At 42.7% G+C, this 16,940-nt stretch overlaps 1 protein-coding gene across 1 annotated transcript in view; it reads left to right on the top strand.

The window, feature by feature from the left end:
• The first annotated feature begins 270 nt into the window (after positions 1–270).
• RNF144B (ring finger protein 144B) overlaps positions 271–16,940 on the top strand; it is a 32,230-nt gene continuing 15,560 nt past the window's right edge. The window contains exons 1-2 of the mRNA XM_059815568.1: positions 271–453; positions 12,822–12,926. Coding sequence (XP_059671551.1) covers positions 289–453; positions 12,822–12,926 — 270 coding nt within the window. The 5' untranslated portion in view covers positions 271–288. The remainder of the gene's footprint in view (positions 454–12,821; positions 12,927–16,940) is intronic.

Here is a 16,940-nt window from a genome sequence, read left to right as displayed (position 1 = left end):
AGTGGCCTGACTGAGGTTCTTTGTGCCAGCAAAGTGAATATTCTCTGAGAACCCAACCCAATTCAGGCCTTTTGGGGAGGTGGGCTCTCAGGTACCTTCGTGGTAAATTTTGAATGGCCTGAAGTGTGAGACCGGCACCAAGGTGCCAAAGCAGTATATTTGGGCGAGCAGGTGCTCTTACGGACCTGAGCTGTAAATTCTCAGGTCAGTGAGAAGCAACTACATGGCTTGTGGGGGGTTTCAGCTGTTGATTTCTCTTTTCAGGCTGAGTGCACCCTTAATGAGCGGATGGGCTCTGCTGGGAAGGCTTGTCCTCACACCATGACAGCTGACGAGTCAGGAGCTGGAGAGTTAGCTCTGGAGCCCCTGCTCACTTGCAAGCTATGTCTCTGTGAATATTCCTTGGATAAGATGACCACTCTTCAGGAATGCAGCTGCATCTTTTGTACATCGGTAAGACCTAGCAGCGCCTTCACATTACAGGAGCAGGGTAATGGGAGATAGACAGAACTGGGAGATGGGGTTGCTTGTCCCGTACAAGAAGCATGTGTTTATCCACGCCGATACAGGATGCTTTCCTAAGGAGCATTTCATGTTAGTCTGTCTTGCCTTCTTTAAAAGACTTCTCTGTCATTCTACTTTTGATAATTCATAACTCTAACAGACAAATAATAATAAATCCCAGTAGTGAATGGGGAAAAAAGATGCATTTTAAGACTGTCAGAGAATATACACGGTCTATATGCAATCTCACTATTTATTTTTTCTGAAGCAAAATCTTGAAACATCATAGGGTAACTGTGACATTTTGTTTCCCCGTTATCATTTTCTGAGTACTCAGAGTCCTTTTAAGTCTTGTATGTAATTTTTAAGGGCAATCAGAAAACCTAAACAAAAATGAACCTTGGCCTATTGAACCTTTGCATCTGCAGTCTATGCTGCAGAGATGTTGCCCAGGTCATGCACTGCCTATAGTTGTCAGTGAGGACTTTGTGTCCTGCAAATTCAGATCAAATAAAGCTGGTGGAAGTGATAAAGGCAGAGGTTGAGTGAGCTGATAAAAGCCCTACAGATACTAGTACTCTTCTGGTCTTTTTGTCAGCATGGGAAAATGGACCCAGTTTCCCTGGCAATAGTGACTTTCATGTACCTGACTAATGGATTTTGGAAACAGGTCAGAAGCCACTGGAGGGATGTTGGTTTTTTTAACTCCAGAATAAATGCACTTGGTTTTATTTTTTAACAACAAATTGTGGATAAGCATCAAGCAAGTACATTTAAGTTTTGCCCTTGGTTGTTTGAACTCATGGAAGAAGTCTGGTATTTGTGAAGCCAGCTTGAGTGAGAGTATCTTTACTTACTCTGAATTCAGGGTAGCTTAAATGGGATAAGAATCTAGGTGTGTGTTTCAAGAATCTAGGATAAGATTGGTTAATCTGCGCTTTCAACCTGAACTTCATGAAATTTGTTTTCCATACCAACTTCCACAAAACCTTTCCATATTTTAGTTTGTAACAAAAATTTTAAGAGAACATACCTAACCAGTAGGTATGAAGATATTGCTTTAAGTTAAAAAAATTTGGAGAAGTTGATACCTTTACAGTGGTCACACTCTTCTCCAAGAATTCAGTGACTCTGATTTAGTGTCATTAATGGCACATTAACCTCAGTGTTAGCTGGGCAGAGTAACCCTTTCGCCCCTGGGGAAGGGAGGACTGCTGAAGATCGTGCTCTCCACTCCTTCAGGGCACTGGCCAAAGGGAGATGTCGGTGATGGCCGGGATGTTGCTGTCCCCGCCCGTCCCCTGTTGGTGCCGCAGCTGCCGCCCCGTACATACACCCCTTACCTGGCCGGTAGTGGGAAGAGCATCCACTCTGAGCTTGGCTCTCCAGTGCCATGACAGCGAAGTGGAAAGTACAGTCACAGTTGTTTGGCATCTGTGCAAACTTCGCCGACTTTGTCTGAACCAAGAGTCAGCCATGAGTGAGTGCTGAATGCAGCCGGGAGAAGCCTTTAGACATGCTCTATTTATTTCAGTGGGCGTAATATGTCTCCGTTGTGCTTATGTGCCGTGTCTACCCTTTGTCTGGCTGTTGTTGCCTGTGTCTGAACATCCTCCCCATGGACGCGTCTGGGCTGATGCGACAGAGACACGTAGATCTTGCATCCTATAACAAAGGGGGCTCTGGAAATTTTTAACCTGCCGATATGGCTTTCCGTCTTGAATCCAGAGCAGTTGCTGGGAGGCTGTTTGAGTTGCCCCTTTGGGCAGCCTCCCGAGAGCAGTGTCAGAAGCACCTTGCCATGGAGTGCCTCGGTGTCGGGGCTTGCGTGGGGGATTGCTCGGGGCACAGCCTGCAGTATCTGCGCTGGTATACAATGCCCTAAATTTCCTCCCACCCATGCCAGGGCTTCTAGGTACCTTCACGCTGCTCTTAAGACAGAGATTGGGGTAAGAATGTCAACCGTGAGCTATGGGATCGAGACCATATAAGTTATTCAGCTAGCAATGCTTTTGGCTTGTATAGCTTATTCTTATTTTTTATCCCTAAGGTTAATTATATAGATCCAAGAATAGTATTGAATTTGAAATAGAAAAGGGCTTGACATAGACATAATAGGTTCTGCTCTACTAAGGTGAAACTGTTAGTTTTGTTAATTTTTTTTTTTATTACATGTGTGAGGTCTTTTTTTTTTTTTCCTAACTGTAATGATGATTCTGCATCTATGATTGTTTTTCACTACAGCATTTTTGACTGTGGAAATAATTGGAAATTGTTACTATTTAGGCATCTGTGGGGGCGAGGTTATATCTCATTTTCACTTGTAGCCTGTAAAACCAAGGAATTTAAATGAGTTAGAATTGTGTACAGCTATTTTTTCAGCTTAGAAACTCTTGTAATGAACATTATACCTCATAAAAGCTGTATTCTAGCCAGAGTGAGTAAATGGTGCTTAAGAAGGTGTATATTTGCATTTTGGTAGAATGTTGCTAGTAAGATTACGAGTTTTTCAACCATCTATAAACATTTTCACTCTTCCTGTTCAGAGAAAAAAAGCAGATGGCTTGCAGAACACATTTGCCATCTTACTTAGTAGCCCAGTCAGGTCTGAAGAGGCATCAGCCTTGTATTTCTCAACATTTGTTGCACTTAGCGTAAGACTCCACTGAAATGTGAGATAAAGCACACATTTATGCATCCCAAGAATTTGGAAATGGCTGTAGTGTACCTGATGCCTTGGTTTCATTGTGTTTGGACTATATTAGTTTTGAATGAAAGACTGATCTCTGAAGAGGGCTGGACAGGGATGTGAGGTGTATTTTACCCGCAAAAATTTTAGAGGACTGCACTTTATATTAATCAGGTAATTTCCTACACCTGTGAAGCCTTTGCACAGTCCCATGCTGTGGTGTGCACTCTTACATATATATATATATTTTCAGCAATGTATGTGTTGCTTAAGCTGCATGGTTTTATGCTACTTGCCCCATTCCCCGAAAGGGGATGTCTCATCTGTTCCTGATACTGCTTATCTTGTTTTTTGTCTTGCCAGTCATCCTTCTTGTGTATTTGGTGGGATGTCCTTCCTATCGGCAGTCCCTTGTGCTTACCTTGTCTTGCAACTTTTTCTTCCTCAGATGCGCCCATGTGCAACTACATGGGGTTTTGCCCCTGTGGTGGTTATATCACTCACATATGCACGTAAAATAAATAGTTATACACTGTGTCTGGCTACACGATCACAGTGCTACAAAATACAGTACTTTAGTGCACTTATATCTGGGTCCAAAGCAAACTAATATTAATTACATCCTGACTGATACACTTACAAAATTATATTTTGAATATCACATTTACTTCTAGTCAATTTTCCTACATGTTTGTATCCTTTGCTCTTCTCCTGCCTCCGCCAGGTAACTCCAGCAGTGCCTCGCTCAGGCAAGACTCAGCAGTGCTCGGTCGGGGTAGTGCCAGCAATGGACGGGCTGACCTTCCCGCTTTGCCTTTGGAGGCGGCACCGGGTGTTGCCCAGGCTTTGGCACTCATTAGACTGCCTGGGAAGTATACATTTTGGAGTCTCCCACCTTTTCAAAACCTGGCTGAAACTGGGAAAACAGCTGGGAGAGACGCTGAGTGGTCTGATCGCACGCGCTTAGCTTCCTCTTGCTAGAAATGCCCTGGTAGCTGGCACAGCATAAATCACCCTCTGGAAGCGGCAGCGAGGAGCGCAGGGCTAGCAGTAATACTGGAAATACTAAGGGCCCTGTGGAAGACTTGGTGTGAGTCTGTAGGCTGTAAGCAGTCGTGGAGGTGAGGTTTTACCAGGTGTGGTAAGATTGTGCTGGTGGCAGCGATGACGGAAGGGAACCAGTGCAGTGCTGTTATGGAAAATGTTGATTTGGGGATCAGTAAAAAAGCTGGTGTCAGCTTCTTCCCCCCACACCCATTCTGTCTGGTTTTGTCGTTCCTCTTTCCCCCCCCCCCCAAGCATTTCAGAGCGCTGACGAGAGCCAGGTGAGCAATAAATGGCATTGCTGCTATTTACGCCAAGCAGCAGCTTATATCCATCTTATGTATTATTTACTGGAACAGGGTTTGAGGTGCCTAAGACAACATGTAACCATCTCAGAAAACAGAAGATACTTTCCTGTGTTTGCTTCTGTGTTGTCAGCACATGTTTATGCAGAACTAGCATGATTCACCCTTCTTTTTTTCCAAGCAAATTCTTTTTGGGTCTTGTACGTCTGAGAAGTGTGTGAGGTAACTGAGTTACAAAACGTGCAAAACAAATATCATGATGATCCACCTGGCTGTTATTTTGGCGCACATAATGCGGTCTAAATGAGATTAAACTTCATGCAACCGTAAAAGGAGGCATCACTGTGCAATGTTGAATAGAAGCACAGGTAGCTTCTGTGTTGTCTTGACTATTCTACAAGTAGAAGGTGATCCAAAGGCGTTTGGGAGAACAAGATTTTCTGCTGTAGCTATGTGGGACAGCAAGGCCAGGGCTAGACATGGGTGAAAAAGGCTCTTTTGGTGCTGTTGAGAGCCTGGTGCCCTGGGCAGCTGCCCGCTTAGTGAGCCAGGGCCTTGGGAGGCTGCAGCCTCCGAGCGAGGGGCTTGCATGCTGCTGCCAGCTACTTTTGCTAGAGGTGAAGGGGAAATCCTTCCAGAAATAGGAGTTTCTCTGTTGCACTTCACCAGCAGGACACTTTAAGGCTCCTCTGCTTTCCTTAACCTTATTTAAGTGCAGCTGTGCATTGCCCTGCCTCCTTTGGGTGGCTAAATATTGACGTTTTGTCTTTAGCACGGTGAAGCCTCAGATCGCTTGTGCAGGGGAGCACTGGAGAACTGGAGACAAACTGATGTGAAGGATGAGCATCATCAGCAAAAAGCATGAGCAGAAAAGCCTGAGAGCAGAGGAGACCGAGTAGATCAAAGACAAGGAGGAGGCAGATGGCAAAGAGCGTGGGATGCCTGCTAAATGGAGCAAATGTACACAGCTACTCCAGGGAAAGACTGCTTAGTAAAACTTATGAGTAAGGGAAAACTTGGATTTGCCTTCATCAAGCCAACACTGGGTTTTAGTACCTCTTCTGTTTCTTTGTGCTAATTTTCAAGAAGAGGTTTGGTCCCCTCTTCTTCGTCCTCTTTCCCCCATCCTAGCAGACACCTGCACGTGCTCACGGTTGCACCAGAACATTACCTTTTCCTCTTCCTAAATAGACCTTGTGCTGCGATGCCCCACTTACTTTATTTAAAGCTCACCTCAGGTTGTTTTCCGCTTCCACCCACAGGTACCAAGCTGTCAAGTTTTGACATTTTGGATTCTTTTTTCCCAGCTCAACATTTGAAATGTTTCAGAATAGCTTTGTTTTAAAGTTATAAAAAAGGAAATTCCCACACCTGCTAATATTGGCACTGAACACATAGCACTTTTATAATAATTCAGATGGTTTAAGAACTTCTTGCATGCATTTCTGTGCAGAGTCACACCAAAGGCAGAGTTAGTAGGGGTACCAAAAGAGCACAAACGTACCCATTGCCTTTTGATGGATGCTGCTATTCGGGAAGAGGGGCTACATGTTTCTGAAGTCAATAGAGGTGGCAGGATCTGGGTGGTGGCCAAGGGAAGACAGGTGAGGAGGAGGGAACTAACGTGTTTAATGACAGCATCACCTCGGTGAAGTTGGTGTTACCTCCATTTAACAAATGAAGAAAAAGATGTGAAGTAAGTTGTCAATGCCTCAGAGTGCCACAGTAACTGAGCCAGCCTGTGACCTAAGCCTCATGGTCGTGTCTGTTTTGTAGCTGTTGGTAAGGCCAGGTTTGGCCTGACACAGATTTGTTTGCAAGAGAAATGGTATTCGCAGCTGGTTTTGGGAGGGGTGAGTTTCTCTGGTCCTGCTCTCTGGTCCTTTTCTGTTTAGTGGTACCACTTCATGGCAAGCCTCACATATTTCTTTCCAAGTGAAGTGCAGATACCTCCAAGCTGATTGCCAATAAACTTGATTCATCTAGTTTTAAGACCTGTTGAGAAATACTTGAGAGATTCCAGGAATTTGATTACCACACACTGAAGGTGACTGGCTTATTTTAGAGATTGAACATGCAGAAGTGCAGATGTTATGACAATGATGAACATATTACTAAACGTTATGTAGATCTGTCATAAACACTATGAGTACTGGTTTGTGTTTTTGTTCTGGGGAGGGGTATATTTAATTGAGTACGCAACTGATTAAATGCTGAGTGGATCAGGCGGTTAATTTTAGAGTCCTGACATGAACTGTCTCACCAAAGTCAATAATACTACATATTCCATATAAAACTACGTCACCACAAGACTACTTTGTCTTGTGCATGCACTGAAGAACAGGTAACACTTCTAAATGATAAGAAAGAAATGAAAGCTATGTCTTATTGAATAAAAAGTACATAAACAATGCCCAGAACTGAAACGAAAACTGAATTCCTATCTGTTGATCTGTTCTCAATCATAACACACTCTGGAATGCCAACTGAAAAGTTATATTTCCTCTCCATATACAGTGGGGTTTTCCCCCCCCCCAAGATTTTGAGTTTGTAAAAAGGCTAAGGCTAAAAAAAACCCAATCCCAAACCAATACAGTTTTGAGGACAGATCTGGAAGAGAGATTTAATATTTTAAATCAGTCTTGTGGATTTTAAGATGGAAACATGAGGTTTTCTTAATTTTTCTGAAAATGAAATTGTCTTCAAGTTATACCCTAGTAGGAAAGACCACCTTCTTTTGGTAGGTTGCCTTCCATCATTTCTTGCATTTTCATATTTAATGTAGATCATAGCCTAGTAGTGGTTAAGAAATACTGTAGATCTGTTTTTTTCCCTTTCTGCAATTTAATTAAAGACAAATACCTTTACTTATTCTGCACCAACTGCTGCACAGTGGTTAGCAGCAATATCTGTAGCATTTGACAGGAAAACAGGCCAGCCCTTTCCATTTCTTTCTTCTTCCTAGTCATTCCTCCATCTTTCTTAATAAAACTACCTGTTCAATTTTGTCACGTCACATATGTGATCTCCTTTTATGCTTTTGCATCCAAACCAATGAGGCTGCATTTAGGGAGCTGAAGAGCTGCATGCAGATGGGAGACGAGCAAGGTGATGGAACATGTCAAGGTACTTGAAAAAGCAATATGTAGGAATGATTGAGATCCATCTTTTGTCTCCGGTGCAGAGATTCTCTGAAAAATGGCTTTGAATAGAAACATAAGATTTCACAGTGAGAGGGATATAGTGCCTTTGTCACATCATTACCTAGCAACATAATACTGAAATTATACTTTGAACTCATTCTTATACTAAAATGCAGAACTGTTACGGTCCCTTGGCAGATTAAATACATTGCCAAACAGAGTTTGTTTGGTTTTTTTTTTTTTTGGTCAGTACATTAAAAATCCCCTCCATACAATATGCTTTGGGGAAAAAAAAAAGTCGAAATTAGAGCAGCATGTAGGAGAAGTGTTGAAATGAAGAATCCATGAATAGCCTGAACAGAATTTTCTATTCCTGGGGCTCGCAGCTGACCATAGAAAACACTTTTGAAGATTAGAGGAAGTGTTTATTACTGAAGAAGGAATTTTCTATGCTATTAGTTTGTGCATTGCTGGATTGGGCTTTTCAGTGCTTTTTTAAAGATTCTTCCCTCACGTTACAGCACACACTTTCAACAAAACCTTAGCTCCAGGAGAGGAGTGTGTACTTGGGGCATATGTAAATATTTGCCTCAATCGTAATCTTTCTTACAAGTCCTCCAAGATGAAAAATAAATGCATATATGTTGCATGTACTATGATAATTTTATCCAGGTACTTTACAGGCCTTAACTTAGTAGATACTCATGAGTAGCATTTTGTGAAGTAGGTAAATGGATATTGACCTTATTGTGTTAAATAGAGGAAGGAAAGACAAAAATGGCATAAGAGGGAAAAAAATTCTTGCCCCAAAATGCTTAGACAGGTAAATTATTTGAAAAAGGTCTCATTATACATTATGAATCTCAGGCAGAGAAAAAATTACTTGTAGTAGTCTTTCCACTGGAGTTGACAGTAGTACAGCAGGAGCAAAACGTGCCTGGCAAAGTTAGATCAGCACCAAAACCTTCTCTTGGGTGTACTGAGTTTTGCTGGTGGAATTACATTTTCACATTGGAATTGATCCCTCTTGCTTGATTGCATGAGGATTTTGTGATGTATCCCAGAACACAGACAGGAGCATGGTATAGTTGCTCAGTGGGGAAAATCTGAGTAAACTGAACAGAACTGACTAGGGTACACTTGCAGGTATGGAAGTTAAAATTCCTTGGGTTGGTGTCTACCATTTATTTGAGGGGTGAACGTAATGGAGCCAAACCTCCAATTTCATCTGTAGTCAGCAGGATTCAAACCTGTGCGGGAGCGTAGCCCAAGGGTGTTGAGACCTGGTGACGTCTTGGATGTCAAGATTAAGATCCTCTCAAGGAACTCTAATACCACAGAAGGCTGAGTATCTTGATGTTACCTTCACTTTGTAGAGGAATTAAGTAGCATATGTAGTGTGTGCAGTTTTCCTGAGATACTGCTGATTTTTGTAGACAAAATGCACGAAACGTCTTACCATTTTATGTCTGTATAATGTATTCTCCATAGCGTGGGAGGACGTACTGCTGAGAAGGTCAGTCATGATTCACTATATAGACATTGAATCCTCTTTTCATCACATTTGCAGCTTGTACATCTTTGCAGATACTTTTATTTGGCACTTTTCAAGTAAGTAGCTAAATTAGTAGCTGAGCTGTAAATAATAGTAGAACCCCTCTAAAAACAGTCTTCCTGTTAAAGTGAAGGCATATTTTAAAATTCTAGTGATTTTCCACTGTCTCTTCTTTGCTTCTAACTTGTGAAAGAGGGAACAAGAGGTTCACATCATCATTCATGTACAGACTTAGGTAAAAAGCTTAATCCTTCAGTGGTAAATGTTAAATGCTTCCTTCGAGTTTGCCAGCACCTTACGTCCTTCCATCAGCTTCTTGAATTGCACCCACAGCACCTTGTCCAAGCACAGAAAATCAAGGCAAAAGATTGACTATCTATAAAAACTATTTAACAGGGAGGTTTTCTGTGAAACATTTGAAGTTCCATGGCACTGCACAGACCTGTTATAAAATCTCTCCAAGCCACCCTCTGAAAGGATAGCACCCTCTAGGACTACGGCAGAAGGCTCTGGTTGCTCGCCTGTCCTCACCTACAACCAAGCAGTGAGCTAGAAGAGAAGGAGAATTCAGATGCATTAGCAATCCTCGGAGATCTCTGTGCTCCTGGCTTGGTACCGCTAATGATTTAGATACTGCATATCGAAACTGATTGCAAAATCCATACTGTGGATTGAAGCTCCTTAAGAGCTTCATGCCCATCCTTGCACGGAAGGGTAATTGTCGGTCCTCTGAGCTTCTGTCCTGGAAGTCTAAATTAAGAACAAGCCTCTGGGCTGCTGCTATGCCTGCAGGAACTTCTCAGGCTTTGTCCTCCCTCTGTAACCAGCTGACCTGAGCTGCCCCCAGAATACAAATCCACTGTACCATGCTGTCAAAACAAATTACTAAATATCAGGCAGCGCCACAGAGGAGACAGACGCCAGGATCTTAGCGAAAGTAAAAGGCTGCTCTCCCATGCTTGATGAGGAATTAAGGCAAACTAAATGCTTTAGTGAGAGGAAAACATTCCCCCTTCCCCAAATGCTGCCCTGAGGCTTGATCCAGAAAGTAATCAGGTCTCCCATGAGGAGAGGGAGTGAGATGTAAGGAGGGTCTGCTGGAGCATCACCCACATATCTCAGAAGTGCACCCAACACACTGCAGCGCGGGTGGGTTTTGGGGAAGGGACTCAGAAGGCAGAATTTTCTTTTTGCGTTATTCATGGTGGAGCCTGGGTGCAGGCACAAACCAGGGAGGGGATTTGTGCAGGGAGTGAGCACTTGATACCCCGTTTCTCCTGTGATTATGCTCTGAAGCATGTGGGCAATGCCAGGTGCTTAATGGAAGTGGGGCTGCAGGAGCAGGTCACCCCCAGTCTCCATCCGCATCAGTAATGACACTGGGAGCCACCCTGGGCTCTGGGGACACTTTTTCTGGCTTTCCCTGTGCCACCCACTGCCAATGCCCAGACCGTGGTGGCAGCTCCGGTGTCTGTAAGGTACCTGCCCGCAGGCACTACTGTGGGTATGTACCTGCTTCTGCTTACTGCTCCGTGGAGGAGCTGTGTGTGCTAGTGGGTGATTTGATCCGGTGCTTAAACTGACTTTTTATAAGCACTGTGCCTAGATGCCTTTGGGAGAGGTGGGCGAGAAGATGGGACAGGGCACTGAGGCTGCTGATTGAATAATAAAAGAATAGCTCCTGGTTAAATCCAGGCTGGTATTCTCTAGGGAGCTAATACTGCCTTCAGTTACTGACATGACTGCATTTTTGCTCCTTGCCTATGAGTATCTCCCTCACCTCCCACATACTACTTGCACCATCAAATCCTTACAGCCTGTTCTGCTGCTTTCTTATAGGGGTGCGTCCTGGATCTGAATCCATTAGTGCTTAATGAGCTAGATATTTAAAGCTTACCATTTAGGTTATACCCCTATGTTATTCTAAATGAATACGCTTCAAATATTTACAAATCAAAAGTAAGCTCATTTAAAATGCTACTAAGTTAAGCTGATTCTACTTGCTTGAACTAATATCTCTGTATAGTTCATCAGAATTAACCAAAACACATGGACGTGGACGTTTCAGTAGAGAGGCAGACAGAATAATAAGGAAATCTAATTTCCACTTGTAAAAGTCCTAATTATCCTGACATTTAAGAGGGTATCGGTTTTCCAATAAAAATACGAGTGAGGAAATTTCTTTAATCAGAGCACAATATGCAAGGCCTTCTCGGAACAGTCCAAACTAATGCAGACTTGAATGTTAAATGCCTATAAATACTGGAAAAATGGTTTGTGAAGAGTCCTGGGGCTTTACCAGAGCTGATGTTCTGAAAGGTTATGATTTCCTCATAACCCACCTCGTAGCTTTTGAACTCAGTGCCTGTTCCGAAAGTTGGCAGAGAGACAGAGGTCTCGAAGACCTTACGCTTTGACATATTTCTTGAAAACTGATGGGGCAATAAGGGAAGAAACCAGCAGTACTGAGGAGGAGGGGGAGAGGTTTATCACGTGGGCATGAAATACAAATCTGTAGGGAACAAAGCTGCATTAGTCCTGCTGCTCGTAAAATATGGTGGTTTTCATTTACAATGAACTATGCAAGCTGATACCAAAATCTGCCAGAAATCCATGTTTTGTTATTTTGTTAACAGTGATTTGCAATTTACTGTATGCTTTGTCCTTATTTTGAGGAGACTTGGTTGTTTTGTTTGATTTAGAAGCGAGATCACTTACTTACCTGTGCAGTCTGGAGATACAATTCAAGCACTGTTCTTTGGTCATTGCACCAGTTTTATCGAAGGCTCTGTAATATGTGTTAAAATGACAAGCTGAATATATTCGAAACTGGCACTCCAAACAAAATGTGGGCAGAACAGAGACCTTTTTTTCCTTGGAGGGGGGAGGCCTGTCATTTTTGTGTAATGAAACAATTTGGAAACATTCATAAGGTGGCCTCCATACTGGGAATGGACTTTTAACTCCTGCTCAATAGAGTAGAGGCTGATGATAAATCATGGTAAACCATGGAAATGACCTGATCTCTGTGGGAGGGTTGGGGGAGGAGGGGAAGAACTGGTAGCTGCACATCTTCTAGGACAGATTCTAACCTCCTACCCAGGTTATACACCCCCTTCCCTTTTTACACAGCTGCGAACAGTAGACTCTTTCTTGTAAATGAGGTCTCCTACAATGGAGACTGCTGGCTGAGAGTCTGAATTAAATACACAGGAGGAAAGACAAAAGAGCGAAGCCTGTTTAATTGGGATGAGAGATACTCCCCCCCCCAGATCCTCCAATCCCAGTTTAGCAGAGTGTAGGGGTTGTTAGCACTGAAAGGTCTGACTTGCTGACTTGGGTAAACGCAATGCTCGGCAGATGAAGTCATGCATAATTAATTGTTCTTTGTTGCATTCTTTCCAATATAATGACTTGTAGCATTCACACTTACCATAATTGATGTTTTCTGTGTGCAGGAGCTTCAGGACAGCCAATTAAGGCAGTGGAGGTGGTAGCTGTGCAGCATCTGTAGCATCTGTGTGTTACCAACATGTGGGCTATAACATTTTTTTCTTTTTCTTTTCTTTACTTGTTTCTAGTGCCTAAAACAGTACATGCAGCTGGCAATTCAAGAAGGTTGTGGTTCTCCTATCACGTGTCCAGACATGGTATGCTTGAACCATGGGACCCTACAAGAAGCAGAGGTATCAACACTTTTTTCTTTCTCTTTTTTTTAACGTAACCCCCCAGACTTCTTTATCTCCATAATAAATATGATCATACACTTTTTCCTCCCTTTGATTACCTTTAATGAGCTTCTGGCAAGAAGCCTGACTGACAAGAGGAACTAGAAACAAACAGATGTTTTTCAAGAGTTTTGCTCCTTTTTCCCTCCCTCTGTGCCTTGAGGAAAGGCTTACTTGGCATCCGGACAACCTCTGAATTACCCGTGCAGGTGACTTAACCAGAATACCCCGTATCCCAGAATTGCTGAGCCTCCATTAGTACCGTCCGTTAAATCAGATTTGATTTGACTGCAAACACTGAAATTCTTGTGCCTCTCTTAACTCGAGCAAGAACTCAAACTGATGGTACGCAAGGCCAGAATTTCTTCATGCATGTTTATATTGGGCTGCAACAACCGATAAACGTGCAGGACTCTGTATGGTTATATGGAAAGATCTGCACAGCACTGGTGGAAGTAGGTCTTAAGAGATACAAGAAGTGTCTTGCTTCCCAAGGGAGAGATAGGAGAGGTTGAGTGCTCAGAAGCTAAAAGAGGTTTAGGCAGAGCTGCTTGCCTGTCTGGCATGTGCACAATCTCCCAGAGCAACTGGAAGGTTCAGTTTGAAAGTTGGAGGTGGAGAAACTGGAGGGAAAACGTGCTCCTCAGACCTTCTTGCACTGCCTGGGACAATGGGGTTCAAGGGGGCTGTAGATGGCCCCTACCAGGCTGCCCGATGGTCTCCCAGCAATGCTGAAGCAGCCTCCTGCCTCACTTAGGGCTGGTGTAAAGTTTCCCAATTGGTCTTAGTGTCAAAGCCATGACATGGGGAGGAGCTATTTGGCAGCGTGGCTGGAACCCTCCTATGTGCCAGCTGTTCCGTGCGTCTAGAAGGCCCTGCAAAACTGCCGCAAATCTGATGTTGCCCTGGGGCTATTCTTGCTTGCTTGCTTTGGGAGCCAGGTAGGCCCCTTCTGCGCCTGGGAACACAAGCAGGAAAAAAACCAAACCAGGAATAAAAGGTGGCTAAGGGATTTTGGCTGGTTTTGTGCATTCTCTCTGCATTTGGTTGCAGTGACAAAATCAAAGAGAATCAGATCTCCATCCCTGAACTGAAGAAAAGCAGCTCATCTTCTGGGTTCCCTTGAGTCCTATGTATACAGATGACATAACTGTGCTAGAAGTATATAATCCTACCCAAATGCAAGCAATGGCAATGCAATTCCCAATATCAAAAATGCCTTTTTCTCCAGAAAAATTCAGGATCACCTCTCCAGCATGCATTTGAAACGCCGTGCTTAGCTGAATCAAGGCCTGGGAGTTGCAGCTATGTTTGTTACGGCATGCAGGCATATGGCGGAGCTTTTCTTCAGCTGAATCCAGCTATCGTGGAAAGTAGCCAGCTGTTTCCCTTCCTCCTTTCTTCTGCATAGATACAGCAAGGGCGTAGCAATGTCCCTCCCACCCATCGCACCAGATTGGAGGCAACTAGCCTTTATTGAAAATGCGTTTTTTAAAGAAAATTAGCAAGTGGTAGGAAGAATTCTGCTCTGTTAAGCTAGGGTTATGCTGCACGGGAATTAAAGAGATATATCCGTAGTAAAGCAGGAGGACACTCCAGGGCATGTATTAATGGACCATTAGCTTAATCCTCGGGTGCTTTTGGGGCTGAAGGCAGAATGACTAAACAGCCCAAATGTGCATCAGTGTCCCGTGGATGGATGAATGTTCTGACGCTCCCTTTTGGCGACGCGCTTGAAACACAGACCTTCCGATTGAAAAGCAAACAGGCCTCCAACCTGGTTAAAATGAACTGCTTATGTATTTTACCAAATACCTACTTCTTTAAAGAAGAAAACCCCCCAAAGCCCCGGGAACAATAGCAAGAATAGTCTCCGTTAATAATCTGAAAGATTAGTGTCTAAACTACAGATTACGTATGGGCACTCCGTAGTCTTTTTTCTTCTCTATAAAGGCTGTTCCATGTGAAAATGTGGCCTTTAAAAGCTATTACTTAAAAAACAGAACCTTATTCAGATGGTAGAGAATGTGCTTAAACATGGCCATTGTTTGGCGCTATTTAGAAGTACTATTTAGAATTACAGTTTATTCATTACACACCCTGAAACTCCCAGTGTAAAAGTTAGAGCCTTCTCACCTCTGGAGGGTCGGGATGTTTGGTCTCCGGCTTCTGGCAGGAAAGGGTTCCTCACCAGGACAGTGCCGTGAGGAATGACATGTTGCCTGTGCCAAGAGAAAAAGTAATTGGTCTTTTTTCCTCCCCTGTGTCAGCATCAGGGTTTTGAAAAAGTGTATTTTTCATGTCATGTCCATTCCAGACTCTGCTGTGACTGACATTTACCATGTACCCTTACAGTTTGGAGAAAAAATAGCAGTTCAAACTGTCTTTATCATGGACATGGTGTTAAATTGGTTCCTATACTTTGGGCTAAATCATGTCTAATTATGTTAGCTAACGTGCTTGTTTTGTTTGCTTTTTAAATGCATTTTGCCCTAGCCTGCACAAGGAAGATAAGGTGAATTTAGGCATAATTTGACGTGAAGGAAAGCCTTTCTATTGACTTCAGTCCATTTGTGATTGAGCTCTCTTCAATAAGGAAACTGAACAGTTAATAACAAAGTTTATAAGCAATTTATAACACATTCTAGCTATGAAAGTTCCTCTATTTCCCTCTCTCAATGTCCTTATTCAAGGTGTGTAATATTTCTTCGGTGCTTTCCAGTGACCTGTTTGTCTTCATTGTGAATTAAGTCCGTTTTATCTTCTCGGTAAAATTCTTCAGAGTTTATCTTGTTTGGTACTGAATTATGAGAGCCTTTTCACAGCTCTTGCCTTGATTCTGAGACATGTGCTTCTTGTGTTGCTTTTGGGGGGGCGGAGGGGGGCAAAATCTCTGGTTAGCATTTTAAACAGGGAAGAGAATTTCTTCTTAGATGTCTCATGAAGAAACCAGCAAGTGTGAACAGTCGGAGTGGGTCTCTCTAAAACAGTTGAATATTTCGTCATTGTTTGGGGAGTAAACTGTTTATTCATAGAGTATAGGAGATGTTGGGAGATAAGGCTTTACTTTTGGTGAGCTAGAACATTGTGTCTCACTCAGAAGAAAATGTTCAGGTTTTTATTCTTTAAAAACTTAAAACGAAAAGTCATATGAAGTAGAAAATTGTACTTTTCAGTACTTTGAAAATATGTTTTCTGAAACTCCTGTGTTTGGTGGTTTTTTATTTTTACTTTAACAAAAGCTAGTTGAAACTGGTACGTACCCCAGCAGTTTTTTTGTTTTGACAAATAGTGCATTCAAACAGAAGGAATTGTTCCACTGGAGTGCTTGAAATCAAGTGCAATCCTAGGTCATCTCTTGACCTGTTACGTCAAGATAGCAGTTGCTTGTAGTATAGCTGGTTTTAAGTAGAAACAAATGGGTGTTGGTGGTGGGAAGGCAATGGTTTTGGCTACAGACTCTGTTTCAAATAGCTGGTTACTCAAAAAGGAAAGTTTAAAAGCAATCTCGTTAAACAAGATGTTTGTCCTTTCAAGCTCTAATAGTACAATAAACAAAGATGATTTGGATTCATTCCTCGAAGCAGAAGGTAGAAGGAACATCTTATGTTAATGCAGTTCTCCTTTACCGTGCAGACTACTTCTGTCTAGAATATTCCTGTCTCTCTTGGGAATTTGTTCCATTGATTTAATTGGACCAGTTAATATCCCTAATCTAAATAAGGGGTAATTTATTATGGTTTGAAATGGTTTTACTTGGTGCAAATCCAATCACCAGTGTAAGCTATGAATCAGGGTAAGTCTCAACTGCATACAGGGATTGCTAATGCAGTAGTCACTTGGGTAATGTCTAGGGGATTGGGCTTTGCTATTTCTGATTCCTGTATTGTTTTGAAGCTTGTAACATTGATGCCAATGATCCATTTATACATAATCTGATTTGGATTAAAACCGTGCAGCAGGCAGTAAAGG

This window comes from Gavia stellata, chromosome 3 (genome assembly GCF_030936135.1).
Source record: "Gavia stellata isolate bGavSte3 chromosome 3, bGavSte3.hap2, whole genome shotgun sequence".
NCBI classification, from domain to species: Eukaryota; Metazoa; Chordata; class Aves; order Gaviiformes; family Gaviidae; genus Gavia; species Gavia stellata.
Note: the sequence above shows the minus strand (reverse complement) of the source record. Positions and strands in the feature narration are given on the sequence as shown.